Raw genomic sequence first — 17,367 nt, forward strand, 5'->3', positions numbered from 1 at the left:
TATCTGGCAGTAGTAGAGGGTTGGTATTGGGGGGGGTCAGTATCTGGCAGTAGTAGAGGGTTGGTATTGGGGGGGGGGTCAGTATCTGGCAGTAGTAGAGGGTTGGTATTGGGGGGGGTCAGTATCTGGCAGTAGTAGAGGGTTGGTATTGGGGGGGTCAGTATCTGGCAGTAGTAGAGGGTTGGTATTGGGGGTGTCAGTGTAGTTCAGTGTCTGGCAGTAGTAGAGGGTTGGTATTGGGGGGGGGGGGGTCAGTATCTGGCAGTAGTAGAGGGTTGGTATGGGGGGGGTCAGTATCTGGCAGTAGTAGAGGGTTGGTATTGGGGGGGGGTCAGTATCTGGCAGTAGTAGAGGGTTGGTATGGGGGGTCAGTATCTGGCAGTAGTAGAGGGTTGGTATTGGGGGGGGGGGTCAGTATCTGGCAGTAGTAGAGGGTTGGTATTATGGTGAGGAATAGGAAAGTATCTGGCAGTAGTAGAGGGTTGGTATTGGGGGGGGTCAGTATCTGGCAGTAGTAGAGGGTTGGTATTGGGGGGGGTCAGTATCTGGCAGTAGTAGAGGGTTGGTATTGGGGGGGGTCAGTATCTGGCAGTAGTAGAGGGTTGGTATGGGGGGGTCAGTATCTGGCAGTAGTAGAGGGTTGGTATTGGGGGTGTCAGTGTAGTTCAGTGTCTGGCAGTAGTAGAGGGTTGGTATTGGGGGGGGGGTCAGTATCTGGCAGTAGTAGAGGGTTGGTATTGGGGGGGGGTCAGTATCTGGCAGTAGTAGGAGGGTTGGTATGGGGGGGTCAGTATCTGGCAGTAGTAGAGGGTTGGTATTGGGGGGGGGCAGTATCTGGCAGTAGTAGAGGGTTGGTATGGGGGGGTCAGTATCTGGCAGTAGTAGAGGGTTGGTATCTGGGGGGGGGTCAGTATCTGGCAGTAGTAGAGGGTTGGTATTATGGTGAGGAATAGGAAAGTATCTGGCAGTAGTAGAGGGTTGGAATTGGGGGGGGGGGGGGGGGGGGTCAGTGTAGTTCAGTGTCTGGCAGTAGTAGAGGGTTGGTATTGGGGGGGGGGGGGGGGGTCAGTATCTGGCAGTAGTAGAGGGTTGGTATTGGGGGGGGGGGTCAGTATCTGGCAGTAGTAGAGGGTTGGTATTGGGGGGGTCAGTATCTGGCAGTAGTAGAGGGTTGGTATTGGGGGGGGTCAGTATCTGGCAGTAGTAGAGGGTTGGTATTGGGGGGGGTCAGTATCTGGCAGTAGTAGAGGGTTGGTATTGGGGGGGGTCAGTATCTGGCAGTAGTAGAGGGTTGGTATTGGGGGGGGGGTCAGTATCTGGCAGTAGTAGAGGATTGGTATTATGGTGAGGAATAGGAAAGTACCTGGCAGTAGAGTCGGTAGAGGGGCACAGCGGCATAGGACATCCCCACCATACCCACAACAGTGGCGGTGACATAGGTGAGGACGGTTTTATTCCTCGTCCTCCATCCCGGCTCCGAGCCCCGGTTGCTGTACCCGCGGGAACCCCAGGACACACGTAGCAGGCCCAGTCCTGGACTCCTCCTGCACCCCAATCTCCACACTGACAGCATTGTCTGCTGGGAGGTCACAGCCGGCCGCCTCACATCATCGCGAGACTTCGTGTGTCGCGAATCACCCCGCCCACCCCCGGGTGTCTTGGGGACGTCACAGGTCCTCCTCTCTCTGAGTACAAGTAGCACGGTGTCCCGTATGTGTCATTCAGTAATTACATATAAAGCTTCATGCTGTCCTCACTTATTGTACAATATCCTATCCTAGGACACAAGGGGGAGGGGCGGTGACTACACCTGAGCCACTCATAGAGGAGATGAATGACGGTGTCAGGTTCTTCCCACCCATGTCCTGGTAGTATCATGTCATCTCCAGGGTATTCCCATAGAGGAGTAGCCCCACCCCCCATTATTCTATGTTCTTTCCCACTCTACAAGCCTTTGTCTGAACCCCAACCCATCCAGTTATTCTTACCCTTCATATAATATTGTGGCTCGTATCTCACATGTGATGCTCTGTCCTCCCTGAATACACAATGTATGACTATGTACCCCACATAGGGCGGGTCCTGGTCTCAACATATACTTCCCCACTATCTTGTGTACTCAGGGGATCTCACCCATGCAGAGTAAGGGGTTCCAGGGTAGTCCAATCACAGAGGAGAGGAACCTTTAAGGATTGGTAAATCCTCATTTGGGACTTGGAATTCAGAGACTCAGACAGATCAGCCTGCTGCCAGTACCATGTGACCAATCACAGCAGATCACATGACAGTTGTAAACAATGGTTTTCAGGGGGAATGAAACCCGGACACATGATTCCATACCCGGACTGTCTGGGTGAATCCTGGACAGGTTGCAACCGTTCCTCCAGTATTGAATTGTATTGTAAATGTCCCGTCTGCCTCCATTTTGTTAAGTGCTGTGCAAATTGTTGGCGCTATATGAGTTGTGGGTAAAGTTTCCGCTTAAAAGAGGAAGTATACTCCTGTGCATTATGTGTACCTATAGGTAATGTAAATATCTCCTAATGGTACACATGCACTCTGAAGGACCGGCCACCCACGCTGTTCCTTCACATACGTGTGCCATGAATGACGGCTCCCCGTACACGCATGGGAGTGACATCATCGCAGGTCCGGCCTGTCACAGAGCCAGAGCCATGGACCCCAAAGGAAGACCCAGAGAAGATGGAAGCTGCCTCCAGCGATTACATGACATTGCTGGAGCCGGGCTTAGTTTTCAGGTAAGTTTCACATAATGTGCTAGTATGTGATGCATACTAGCACATTATGCCTTTACCTTGCAGGTCCTAAAAACAAAAAAACAACCAGCGGTTACGACCGATTTTATGTGTAAAAATTGCCTTGGACGTCAGATGGCTAACAGACCAAAAAGGGAGCCGATAATAAAAGTCTATTGTCTGTGTTTCCATAGAAGTGCTGAGAGACCTATGGAAGCTGCCATTGATGACCGCTCCACACAGAAAGGTTAGTGGTCTGCCAGTAACACCTCACGTGGTTCTCTCAGTAGAACAATGACATTGCCCACACACAAGATGGCGCCGCACGCCTCTGACAGCCAGCCCTCCCGTTCTGAGGCACACGGCGTGATGACGTAGGGGGTTTCATCTGCAGAAGCCTTCCTGTGTGCAAACACCGGAAATACCTGAGGCTGCAGTGCTGGAGCGGTGGAGCGGTGTGTATGATAGTGGGTGTGGAGTGATGGGAGTACATGATAGAGGTTACCCGGGAGGAGGGTGTCTGTGAAGAGATATAGATGGACCTGTGTGATTTGTCACTATGGGGGGTGTAGAGGGAGAGGACAGGTGAGGCGCTGACATTGTCACAGCTCTCTGCTTATCTGATGTTCCCATGTATGAGGAGGTGTCATGGACAGGTAAGGTAGATTAATGCTGTCAGGGTCCAATAACACTGTATGTATTGATCAGATCGGTGCTGTCAGGGTCCAATAACACTGTATGATCAGATCAGTGCTGTCGGGGTCCAATAACACTGTATGTATTAATCAGATCAGTGCTGTCAGGGTCCAATAACACTGTATGTATTGATCAGATCGGTGCTGTCAGGGTCCAATAACACTGTATGTATTGATCAGATCAGTGCTGTCAGGGTCCAATAACACTGTATGTATTGATCAGATCGGTGCTGTCAGGGTCCAATAACACTGTATGTATTGATCAGATCGGTGCTGTCAGGGTCCAATAACACTGTATGTATTGATCAGATCAGTGCTGTCAGGGTCCAATAACACTGTATGTATTGATCAGATCAGTGCTGTCGGGGCCCAATAACACTGTATGTATTGATCAGATCAGTGCTGTCAGGGTCCAATAACACTGTATGTATTGATCAGATCAGTGCTGTCAGGGTCCAATAACACTGTATGTATTGATCAGATCGGTGCTGTCAGGGTCCAATAACACTGTATGTATTGATCAGATCAGTGCTGTCAGGGTCCAATAACACTGTATGTATTGATCAGATCGGTGCTGTCAGGGTCCAATAACACTGTATGTATTGATCAGATCGGTGCTGTCAGGGTCCAATAACACTGTATGTATTGATCAGATCAGTGCTGTCAGGGTCCAATAACAATGTATGTACAGATCAGATCAGTGCTGTCAGGGTCCAATAACACTCTATGTATTGATCAGATCGGTGCTGTCAGGGTCCAATAACACTGTATGTATTGATCAGATCGGTGCTGTCAGGGTCCAATAACACTGTATGTATTGATCAGATCAGTGCTGTCAGGGTCCAATAACACTGTATGTATTGATCAGATCGGTGCTGTCAGGGTCCAATAACACTGTATGTATTGATCAGATCAGTGCTGTCAGGGTCCAATAACACTGTATGATCAGATCGGTGCTGTCAGGGTCCAATAACACTGTATGATCAGATCAGTGCTGTCGGGGTCCAATAACACTGTATGTATTGATCAGATCAGTGCTGTCAGGGTCCAATAACACTGTATGTATTGATCAGATCAGTGCTGTCGGGGTCCAATAACACTGTATGTATTGATCAGATCAGTGCTGTCAGGGTCCAATAACACTGTATGTACAGATCAGATAAGTGCTGTCGGGGCCCAATAACACTGTATGTATTGATCAGATCAGTGCTGTCGGGGCCCAATAACACTGTATGTATTGATCAGATCAGTGCTGTCGGGGCCCAATAACACTGTATGTATTGATCAGATCAGTGCTGTCGGGGTCCAATAACACTGTATGTATTGATCAGATCAGTGCTGTCGGGGCCCAATAACACTGTATGTATTGATCAGATCAGTGCTGTCGGGGCCCAATAACACTGTATGTACAGATCAGATCAGTGCTGTCAGGGTCCAATAACACTCTATGTATTGATCAGATCGGTGCTGTCAGGGTCCAATAACACTGTATGTATTGATCAGATCAGTGCTGTCAGGGTCCAATAACAATGTATGTACAGATCAGATCAGTGCTGTCAGGGTCCAATAACACTCTATGTATTGATCAGATCGGTGCTGTCAGGGTCCAATAACACTGTATGTATTGATCAGATCGGTGCTGTCAGGGTCCAATAACACTGTATGTATTGATCAGATCAGTGCTGTCAGGGTCCAATAACACTGTATGTATTGATCAGATCGGTGCTGTCAGGGTCCAATAACACTGTATGTATTGATCAGATCAGTGCTGTCAGGGTCCAATAACACTGTATGATCAGATCGGTGCTGTCAGGGTCCAATAACACTGTATGATCAGATCAGTGCTGTCGGGGTCCAATAACACTGTATGTACAGATCAGATAAGTGCTGTCGGGGCCCAATAACACTGTATGTATTGATCAGATCAGTGCTGTCGGGGCCCAATAACACTGTATGTATTGATCAGATCAGTGCTGTCGGGGCCCAATAACACTGTATGTATTGATCAGATCAGTGCTGTCGGGGTCCAATAACACTGTATGTATTGATCAGATCAGTGCTGTCGGGGCCCAATAACACTGTATGTATTGATCAGATCAGTGCTGTCGGGGCCCAATAACACTGTATGTATTGATCAGATCAGTGCTGTCAGGGTCCAATAACACTGTATGTACTGATCAGATCAGTGCTGTCGGGGCCCAATAACACTCTATGTATTGATCAGATCGGTGCTGTCAGGGTCCAATAACACTGTATGTATTGATCAGATCAGTGCTGTCAGGGTCCAATAACAATGTATGTACAGATCAGATCAGTGCTGTCAGGGTCCAATAACACTCTATGTATTGATCAGATCGGTGCTGTCAGGGTCCAATAACACTGTATGTATTGATCAGATCGGTGCTGTCAGGGTCCAATAACACTGTATGTATTGATCAGATCAGTGCTGTCAGGGTCCAATAACACTGTATGTATTGATCAGATCGGTGCTGTCAGGGTCCAATTACAATGTATGTACAGATCAGTGCTGTCAGGGTCCAATAACACTGTATGTATTGATCAGATCAGTGCTGTCAGGGTCCAATAACACTGTATGATCAGATCGGTGCTGTCAGGGTCCAATAACACTGTATGATCAGATCAGTGCTGTCGGGGTCCAATAACACTGTATGTATTGATCAGATCAGTGCTGTCAGGGTCCAATAACACTGTATGTATTGATCAGATCAGTGCTGTCGGGGTCCAATAACACTGTATGTATTGATCAGATCAGTGCTGTCAGGGTCCAATAACACTGTATGTACAGATCAGATAAGTGCTGTCGGGGCCCAATAACACTGTATGTACAGATCAGATCAGTGCTGTCGGGGTCCAATAACACTGTATGTATTGATCAGATCAGTGCTGTCGGGGCCCAATAACACTGTATGTATTGATCAGATCAGTGCTGTCGGGGTCCAATAACACTGTATGTATTGATCAGATCAGTGCTGTCGGGGCCCAATAACACTGTATGTATTGATCAGATCAGTGCTGTCGGGGCCCAATAACACTGTATGTATTGATCAGATCAGTGCTGTCAGGGTCCAATAACACTGTATGTACTGATCAGATCAGTGCTGTCGGGGCCCAATAACACTCTATGTATTGATCAGATCGGTGCTGTCAGGGTCCAATAACACTGTATGTATTGATCAGATCAGTGCTGTCAGGGTCCAATAACAATGTATGTACAGATCAGATCAGTGCTGTCAGGGTCCAATAACACTCTATGTATTGATCAGATCGGTGCTGTCAGGGTCCAATAACACTGTATGTATTGATCAGATCGGTGCTGTCAGGGTCCAATAACACTGTATGTATTGATCAGATCAGTGCTGTCAGGGTCCAATAACACTGTATGTATTGATCAGATCGGTGCTGTCAGGGTCCAATTACAATGTATGTACAGATCAGTGCTGTCAGGGTCCAATAACACTGTATGTATTGATCAGATCAGTGCTGTCAGGGTCCAATAACACTGTATGATCAGATCGGTGCTGTCAGGGTCCAATAACACTGTATGATCAGATCAGTGCTGTCGGGGTCCAATAACACTGTATGTATTGATCAGATCAGTGCTGTCAGGGTCCAATAACACTGTATGTATTGATCAGATCAGTGCTGTCGGGGTCCAATAACACTGTATGTATTGATCAGATCAGTGCTGTCAGGGTCCAATAACACTGTATGTACAGATCAGATAAGTGCTGTCGGGGCCCAATAACACTGTATGTATTGATCAGATCAGTGCTGTCGGGGCCCAATAACACTGTATGTATTGATCAGATCAGTGCTGTCGGGGCCCAATAACACTGTATGTATTGATCAGATCAGTGCTGTCGGGGTCCAATAACACTGTATGTATTGATCAGATCAGTGCTGTCGGGGCCCAATAACACTGTATGTATTGATCAGATCAGTGCTGTCGGGGCCCAATAACACTGTATGTATTGATCAGATCAGTGCTGTCAGGGTCCAATAACACTGTATGTACTGATCAGATCAGTGCTGTCGGGGCCCAATAACACTGTATGTACAGATCGGTGCTGTCGGGGCCCAATAACACTGTATGTACAGATCGGTGCTGTCAGGGCCCACTCACACCATATGTAAGTCATCTATGACCAGCTTTTTTTAGTGTGTGCACTCTGGATGAAGGGGAAATGGAGGCACCTTTTGGACAGCAGCAGTAAAAGGGAGGGGGGAGTGTTAGATGGACTAGCAGATTGAGGCTACATTCACACTTGCAATTTAGGCCGGTGCAAATGGTAGTGGGAGGAATCGGAGATTCCTGCTGGAGCTGTCAGTACATAGGTTCGGCCGCTGGCCCTATTCACTATAATGACAGGTCACTGCCGGCCGCAGCTATTTGCAGTAATCATCCCAGGTAATCACTGGCTGTGCAGGGAGCTGCAAATAGCTGCAGCCTTTGGTGGTCTGTCATTATAGTGAATGGGGCCGGCCACTGAGAGCTGCAGCAGGAACTGCCACTACAATTCACACAAGCCTTAACCACCTCCTGCTTGTGATATAGTCGAAAGACGGCTACAGTGCGGACTCACATTACCGGGAGGGCGTCTATGGCATTGGCATGGATCTTTGCTTGCTTTTCTCATAGTTTTTTTTGTTATATTTAATGCATTCTATGAATTAGGATAAAAAACCTGTGTGCAGCAGCCCATCTTAGCCTCCCTAATACTTACCTGAGCCCCATCTCGATCCAGCGATTTTGCATGAGAGACTCGGCTGTCCGGACTCCCCCTCCTCATTGGCTGAGATAGCAGCGAAGTGCCATTGGCTCCCGCTGCTGTCAATCAAAGTTGGTGAGCCAATGAGGAGAAAGAGGGGGCGGGACTGGGCGGCGGCTCCATGTCTAAATGGACACATGGAGCTGCAGCTCGGCGGTGTGGTCTTCTGCTGCTGTAGCTTATCTGCTTCAAGGTTCAATGTGTTGTGCGTTCAGAGATTGTATTCTGCATACCTTGATTGTAATGAGTTAGATACCCAAATGCATTGAGTTGCTGCCATGTGGCTGAAGCAATTGAACAGGTGTACCTAATAAAGTGGCAAGTTTTAAAAAAAAACACTATATTTTTTTACTTTTTGCTATAATAAATATCCAATTTTTTTTAAAAAACACATTTTTTCCTCAGTTTAGGCCGATATATATTCTTATACATATTTTTGTTTAAAAAAATCGCAATACGTGTTTATTGATTGGTTTGCGCACAAGTTATACCGTCTACAAAATAGGGGATAGAATTATGGCATTTTTTTTTTTTTTTTTACTGCTGATCTGCGGTTTTTATCTTGACTGCGATACTGTGGTGGACAGATCGGACACTTTTGACACTATTTTGGAACCATTCACATGTATACAGCGATCAGTGCTATAAAAATGCACTGATTACTGTATAAATGTGACTGGTAGGGAAGGGGTTAACACTAGGGGGCGATCAAGCGGTTAAATGTGTGTCCTAGGGAGTGATTCTAACTGTAGGGGACTCGCAAGGGGAGGAGACCTAATGGTGTTCCTCTGTACTGGAAACGCACCATTCGGTCTCCTCTCCTCTGACAGGACGTGGATCTGTGTGTTTACACACACACAGATCCATGGTCCTGCTCTGTTACTGGGCAATCGCAGGTGACGGGCACATGCATCTATACCCAAGTAATGCGGCGGGTGCGCTAGAGGGCCGAAAAGCAGAGGACGTCATATGAGACTGGTGGGCTGAAAGCGGTTAAAGCGGAGGTCCGCCGTAAAAAAAAAATATTATAAGCCAGCAGCTACAAATACTGCAGCTGCTGACTTTTAATAAATGGACACTTAACTGTCCTGGAGTCCAGCGACGTCGGCAGCAGAGGACGAGCGATCACTCGTCTTTCGGCTGCCCCACCGCCATCATCGGTGAGGGAATCGGGAAGTGAAGCGTTGCAGCTTCACTGCCCGGTTCCCTACAGCGCATGCGCGAGTCGCACATCGCCTTCCTCACTGGTCCCCGTTGTTTTCTGGGAGCCGTTTGTCTCCCAGAACACAACGGGGGATGGGGAACTGACGTACTGCCCGCAGATCTCCGCAGAGTCTATGCCCGGAAGTGGGTGCAAATATGTGTCTTAGACAGGTATCTGCACCCCCCTCCCCCTGAAAGGTGCCAAATGTGATAAGTGGTGGAGCTCTGCTTTAAAGGAATTACAGTCACAGCTTGTTTGGCTGTACTTCTCCTGTGGATCACACAAATGCAGTTCACTCCTCAGCAGGCTGAAGCCCGCTGACATCACAGAGCCGGTCCAGGATGGGTAAAGATTGCGACAATATGGTCAGGATCCTCCTACAACCCTACACCAGCGAGCCGATAAGAGCCTAAACCGGCCGCTCCCGCCCCCTCCATAGCCCAGCTCTCCAGTGGGCGAGGGGGGAATGGGCAGAGCAGACAGCGGTGACCGATAGTCACCAGCTTTCTGCTTAGAGAGCTCCGAGTATCGTTTTTTGAAAAGCGTGGTTTGATAGCTCAGTTCTCAGTCTTAGGGCCAGCAGGATCCGGATGCTCTGGATTTGGATCATGACGGCTGGATATTTTAGGATTGTTATGCCTTGTTGTTTCCCTCTTTGTAAAGTCTATGGGACCTTGCTTCAGCTTCTTATGTAATTTCCATCCTGGGCCATCTGTTGCTTCGTCCCAGGAGTAAATCTTCTCCGCTGTCATTGAACCTTCTTGGCTCTGCCTTTTGTAGCTTGGCTCTGTACTAGGTGCTGATGTCATAGGAGGCAAAGCTGAGTGACCTTGTTCACCTTAAATCATTGGCTGACAGTACTGTGTCTGTGTGCTATTAATCCGATGTTACATTTCGTTTCAGTACCTGTTTTATCTTATTTGGACAATAACCATATGTTTGGTTGTGGGAAGGACAAACATTGCTACTTCCATTCCCAATCACACTATGACACACAATGCCAGGCATCGTACCTATGTGCTGTATGTATAGGGAAGGTCATTCATTACCGTGGGCTGCTCTGTGCTTGACAATCGTAGCAAAGTAGTTCATACACCTTATTCAGCTTTGTGCATTTTGCCACATTTGCACTATGGGATTTTTTTTTTTTTTTACTAGTGATGGCGGCGATTAGCAGCTTATAGCTGGACTACGACATTGCGGCAGACAAATCGGACACTAAGTGACACTTTTGACACTTTTTTAGGGGAAACCAGGGACCGTAATACAGTGATCAGTGCTAAAAATATATATGCACTGTAAGGCCACGTACACACGACCGATCCAAACCGATGAGAACAGACCGAAGTCCAGTTTCATCGGTCCAAACCGACCGTGTGTACGGCCCATCGGACTTTTGTCCTTCAGACTAAAGTTTTAGAACTTGCTTTAAAATCGAACCGATAGACGGCTGACCATCGGTCCAAACCGATGGTTAGTACACAAAAGCATCGGTTCAAAATCCGCGCATGCTCAGAATCAAGTCGACGCATGCTTGGAAGCATTGAACTTCGTTTTTTTCAGCACGTCGTGTGTTTTAAGTCACCGTGTTCTGACCCGATCAGGTTTTGAACTGATGGTGTGTACGCACATCAGACCATCGGTCTGCTTCAGCGGTGAACCGATGAAAACAGTCCGTCGGACCATTCTCATCGGATGGATCGACCGTGTGTACGCGGCCTTAGTGTACTAATAACGTCGTCAGGGAAAGGGGTTAACATCAGGGGCGACCAAAGGGTAAAATGTGTCCCTAGGGAGTGCTTTCTAACTGTGGGAAGACAGAGATCCGTGTTCCTGCTTAGCAGAAATGCAAGACCTCTGTCTTCCCTTGTCGCATTGTGGCGATTTGCCTTGTTTACATAGACAGACTTCCATTCTGCCTCTCTCTGGAAAGATCAGCGGACATCGGGTCTGCTGTACCTGCTGATTGGCTCCCGCTGTGTTCACTCAGAGTGGGAGCTGGTCACTGGCGGTGGCGCAGACCCGGAAGAGCGAAATCACGTACCTGTACGGGATTTTGCACAGAAGAGCCGCCGCCCCCCAGTATGTACGTGGGGAAGTTGGCAAGTGGTTAAAGTGTATTTTTATTTTTTAAAAACCACTTCGCAAATACCATGTGAAATTAAAAATTACAATGACCACCGTTTTATTCTCAAGGGCCTCTGCTATAAAAATAATATATATATGTTTGGGAGTTCTCAGTAATTTTGTAGCGAAAATACAGATTTTTAATTGTAAACAAAAATTGTCAAAAAGGGCCTGGTCTTCAAGTAGTTAGTTAAACAATTATTTTTTCTTGTTCTATAGTTTTAATTGAGTTTACAGAGAGGCATAGTGGTGTAAGAAATACAGAGGTCTGCGTTAGCCACTTTTTTTTTAAGCAAGACCAATTTGCATATATTTTGTTGTAATAGATTAGAGATCTCGGTATCATTGGCCTAATGCTATGTCCTGGATAATGCATACATTGTACTATTACTGGATCAGGATTTTAGAATGAGATTTTATGATAAGACCTGGATGCAGTTGATTCTGTTATTTTCTTACTTGTTTCATATGTTGCTATTTGTAGGTGGTGACAACACAGAAGCCTGTACATGAGTGCTCTCAGGGGTTTGGAGCGATGGAGCCCAGCGAGAAGAGCCAGGTTAATTGTTTTGTTCTTGTGTATCTTGGTTTACTATTAGCACTGTATGGTCTACTCAGCCCGGACACAACATTCTAATTCTTTTGTTGTTGTGCAGGATGGTCTTAGGCCGTGTCTGGGACTCTCCACTCGCCAAGCTTTGTCAAATCTGCGGGAGCAGCTGTTATCTACACTGAGTTCCCACCAGAAAAATAGAACAGCTTATTGGAAGGTAAGTCTTTATGCATTTCTGTACATGCAGGATGTTTAAAGTGGAGCTCTGGGCAGAAATTTTTCTGAAGGCTGGGTCCACCTTACATCTATATTTGATGTGTAACGTGCCCCCATATGACACAGTACAGGGGTAAAAATTTGAAAAAACTTCTTGTACTGCTATGTGTATGAAGGTGTACACCCTATGTCCCTTTCTCATGTGAATGAAATACAAAAAAAAAACGAAATTGGTGCAGCGCTAATTATGTATCGCTCTTATAACTACCTATAAACAATGTTAAATGCACAAATAAAAGTCCAAAAAAAAATCTTTTAGTGTTCATTAGTAAGATCAATGTACTCTTTGGCATGAATTGTTCACCACCTTATATAAATGACCCACATGAAATGTATGGTTAAGCAGAACATATTTCAATGCTCCAGTCCCTGCTGCAAAGAAGAACCCCCATAATCCTGTTTCCCCAAAAATAAGACCTACTTACAGTTTTGCCTCTCGCTGAAATATAAGGCATCCCTCCGAAAATAAGACCTCCCCGATAATAGGGCCTCCTCCGAACATAAAGCATCCCGATAATAAGGCCCCCAGAAGCTACCGTAACTCTGTACCCTGGACCGTCGTAGCGGGCTCCGCCGCACAGCTCACTATTGGCAGCAGCGCAGAGAGGAAATGTGTGGTCTCTTTTCATCAGAGAGCCTGCGCCGCCGCCAGGACAAGATACCGCCTGCCGCTCGCTCTGCCCTGATGGAGTCTGGCCGACTCACAATTAGACAGTGAGTGGCGCAGAGCAGGAGTCTGGCACATTGTGTGGACACACAGGGGTGACTGAGGTAGGGGGGAAATGTCTGATAAAGGGGTTGGGGGGTGGGGGGATGTCTGGTAAAGGTGTCCACACTGGCACAGGGGTAGGGGGAGGGGAATCACTTAAAATGACACAGGAGGATCAGAGGGGGCAATCAAAATGACACAGCAGGATCAGAAGGGGTTACTAAAATGGTAATCCCCCCCCTCTGATTCTTCTGTGTCATTTTGACCCCCCCCCCCCTTTCGTATACAGGTAATAAATTTCCTTTTTTTTTTTTTCAACAATAAATGTATACCGTATTCTTCTTCATGGAAAAATAAGACATCCCCTGAAAATAAGACCTATCGCATCTTTGCGAGCAAAGATTTATAAAAGACACTGTCTTATTTTCGGGGGAAACGGCGTAGGATATTACTACCTCCATGATTTAGCCCAGGTTCGCACTGAGCTGCGATAATGAAGCCGTGCAAGTTCAGCTGAACTCGCACGATTTCACTTCGCCTGTCGGTCCCGTTTTCGGCTGCGATTACAGGGACATCTGTGCAGGTTTCTGCATAGATGTCAATGTAAATGGCAGGCCGAAATCGCAAAAAGTAGTACAGAAACTATGTTTTGAAATCGGTTCAGTGCCGCAGATGCGGCATTACACTGATTAGGACAGTGCCATTGCCGGCAAATACCGCCAATTTGACATGTCAAATTGCACCAGTGCGAACCAGGGCTTACTGTAGGAATGGTGGTATTTGGATGGTGAGCTGTATTGGATTTCCTCCAGACATCGTTTGGCGTTGAGGCCAAATAATTCAATTTTAGTCTCACCTGACCATCTTAACCACTTAAGGACAGAAGGTGTTTTTCAGATTTGGTGTTTTCAAGACTAAAACATTTTTTTTTTGCTAGAAAATTACTTAAAATCCCCAAACATTATGGGCCGGATTCAAAAAGCCTGGCATAAATTTGTGCGGGCGTAGCGTATCTCAGATACGCTATGCCACCGTAACTTAGTGAGGCAGGTTCTGTATTCAGAAAGAACCTGCGCCCTAAGTTAAGGCGGCGTAGCTTATGTGGTCCGGCGTAAGCCCGCGGAATACAAATTATCCATGCAGTGGGCGTGTTGTATGTTAATGAATGGTGACCCCCCGTAAATTACGTTTTTGACTAACAGCGCATGCACCGTCCGTGAACGTATCCCAGTGCGCATGCTCCAAATTACGCCGCAAATAGTCAATGCTTTCGACGTGAACATAACTTACGTACAGCCCTATTCGCGAACGACTTGCGCAAACGACGTAATCGACGTAACATTAGACGCTGGCCCCCGACGTCCATACTTAACATAGGATACGCCTCATATAGCAGGGGTAACTGTACGCCGGAAAAAGCCTTACGTAAACGACGTAAAAAAAATGCGCCGGGCGGACGTACGTTTCTAAATCGGCGTATCTACCTAATTTGCATATTCTACGCGTAAATCTCCGGAAGCGCCACCTAGCGGCCAGCGTAAATATGCAACTAAGATACGACGGCGTAAGAGACTTACGTCAGTCGTATCTTAGCGAAATTTCGGCGTATCTTGCTTTCCGAATACAGAAAGAAGATACGCCGGCGCATGCTAGAATTTACGCGGCGTATCAATAGATATGCCGACGTAAATTCTTTCTGAATCCGGGCTTATATATATATTTTTTTCTAACACCATAGAGAATAAAATGGCAGTCATTGCAATACTTTTTGTCACACCGTATTTGCGCAGCGGTCTTGCAAGAGCACTTTTTTTTTTAAAAATTCACTTTTTTTAATTAAAAAATAAGGCAAAAATAAATTTGGCCCAATTTTTTGATATATTGTGAAAGATGATGTTACGCCGAGTAAAATGATACCCAACAAGTCACGCTTAAAAATTGCATGGCATGGCGTTAAACTTTTACCCTTAAAAATCTCGATATACGACGTTTAAAAAATTCTATAGGTTGCATTTTTTGAGCTACAGAGGAGGTCTAGGGCTAGAATTATTGCTCTCGCTCTAACGATCGCGGCGATACCTCACTTGTGTGATTTGAACACCGTTTTCATATGGGGGCGCTACTCGAATATGCATCCGCTTCTGCGCGCGAGCTCGTCGGGACGGGGCGCTTTAAAAAAAAAAAATTGTTTTGTTTTCTTATTTATTTTTATTTATTTTATAATTTTTTACACTGAAATAAAAAAAAAAAATGTATCACTTTTATTTCTATTACAAGGAATGTAAACATCCCTTGTAATAGAAAAAAGCATGACGGGTCCTCTTAAATATGAGATCTGGGGTCAAAAAGACCTCAGATCTCATATTTATAGGTGGATTCAGAGACTCGGAATCTGCACCGTCCTAAGTTTAAGTCTATTCTCAAACTGAGATACACTTAAATCTATCTAAGATACGACAGCCTGCGCCGTCGTATCTTAGGGTGCAATATTTAGGCTGGCCGCTAGGTGGCGCTTCCATTGAGTTCGGCGTAACATATGTAAATGACTAGATACGCCGATTCACGAACGTACATACGTACGCCCGTCGCAGTAAAGATACGCCGTTTCCGTAAGAGATACGCCGCCTAAAGATGCCCCCTAGGTGGCGTAGCCAATGTTAAGTATGGGCGTCGTTCCAGCGTCGAAATTTTAAAATTTTACGTTGTTTGCGTAAGTCGTCCGTGAATAGGGCTGGACGTAATTTACGTCCACGTCAAAACCAATACGTCCTTGCGGCGTACTTTGCCGCAATGCACACTGGGATATGTACATGGACGGCGCATGCGCCGTTCGTAAAAAACGTCAATCACATCAGGTCACCCCCCATTAACATAAAACACGCCCCCTCAGCCTAATTTGAATTAGGCGCACTTACGCCGGCCCCATTTACACTACACCGCCGTAAGTTAGGAGGCAAGTACTTTGTGAATACAGTACTTGCCTATCTAACTTAAGGCGGCATAGCGTAAATACGATACGCTACACCGCCTTAAAGATGCGGCGGTCTTTATGAATCCAGCTATAAGACTTAAATGCAAAAAAAAAAAATGGAAATTTTGTCATTTTTTCAAATGACAACAAAAAAAATTCTCTTTAAGACGTATGGGCGGGACTGACGTTTTGACGTCACTTCCGCCCAGCAATGCTATGTGGACGGGTGGGGGCCATCTTGCCCTCACTCGCATCCCCACACATCAGGCAGTAGGACCCGATCGCCTCCGCCGCTACCGACGGCTCCGGTAAGCGGCGGAGGGCGCGGGAGAGCGGTGGGAGGGGGGGGCCCCCTCTCCCGACAATGGCGATCTCACGGCGAATCCGCTGCGGAGACCGCCGTTATCGTTGACAGGACCGCTCACTGAAGAGATGGATATCTCGGTTGTGGCAGCAGCTGCTGCCGTTACCGAGATATCCATCTTTAAAAACAGGACGTATATTTACAGTGGGCGGTCGTTAAGTGGTTAAACGCACCTTGAAGATTTTGAGGCCACACGAAAAAAGATGCCAGATAGTCAGATGAGACTAAGGCCCCCGTACACACGACCAAACATGTATGCTGAAACTGGTCCGCGGGCCAGTTTCAGCATACATGTTCGGTCGTGTGTGGGCGCGAGCGGGCCGAATTCCAGCAAACATTTGCCCGCCGGGCCTTTTCCCAGCAGACAAATATTCCTGGACGTGTTTTAAAACCGTCCGCTGGAATCCTGCCCGCTCGGACATGTACGGTCGTCAGTACAGACCTACCGTACATGTCCAGGCGCCCGCCGTCCCTCGCATGCGTCGAATGACTTCGACGCATGCGTGGAAGCCTTTAAATGGCAGGCCCGCCCACGTCTCCGCGTCATCGCCGCGGCGACGACGCGGACACGCCCCGCGTATTGTTTACGCGCGGACTTCTGTACGATGGTGTGTACAACCATCGTACAGAAGCCCTCTGGCAGACATGTACGGTGAAAACGGTCCGACGGACCGCTTTCACCGTACATGTTTGTTCGTGTGTACCCGGCCTTAGATTGAATTATTCGGGCCTCAACGGCAAACGATATGTCTGGCGGAAATCCAATACAGCTCACCATCCAAATAACACCATTCCTACAGTAAATCATGGAGGTGGTAATATCCTGTGATGAAATAATAAAAATGATAAGCGCTAACCACTAAAAACACAGCAAATGCAAAAACTAAGAGTACATGAGTTGATAGCAAATCAACGTGAATGT

The 17,367-nt window shown here is 46.9% G+C and overlaps 1 protein-coding gene across 7 annotated transcripts in view; it reads left to right on the top strand.

Annotated features, from left to right (window-relative positions):
• Positions 1–3,116: 3,116 nt before the first annotated feature.
• TMEM94 (transmembrane protein 94) overlaps positions 3,117–17,367 on the top strand; it is a 154,988-nt gene continuing 140,737 nt past the window's right edge. For 3 of the 7 annotated variants that reach the window (XM_040330249.1, XM_040330251.1, XM_040330247.1), the window contains exons 1-3: positions 3,234–3,412; positions 12,057–12,131; positions 12,229–12,342. In XM_040330249.1, coding sequence (XP_040186183.1) covers positions 3,380–3,412; positions 12,057–12,131; positions 12,229–12,342 — 222 coding nt within the window. In that variant the 5' untranslated portion in view covers positions 3,234–3,379. Of the gene's footprint in view, positions 3,212–3,233; positions 3,413–12,056; positions 12,132–12,228; positions 12,343–17,367 lie in introns of those variants that run through there. The other 4 variants (XM_040330248.1, XM_040330254.1, XM_040330252.1 and 1 more) reach the window with 3 other exon arrangements.

The sequence above is a fragment of the Rana temporaria genome, chromosome 12, assembly GCF_905171775.1.
Source record: "Rana temporaria chromosome 12, aRanTem1.1, whole genome shotgun sequence".
Taxonomy (NCBI): Eukaryota; Metazoa; Chordata; class Amphibia; order Anura; family Ranidae; genus Rana; species Rana temporaria.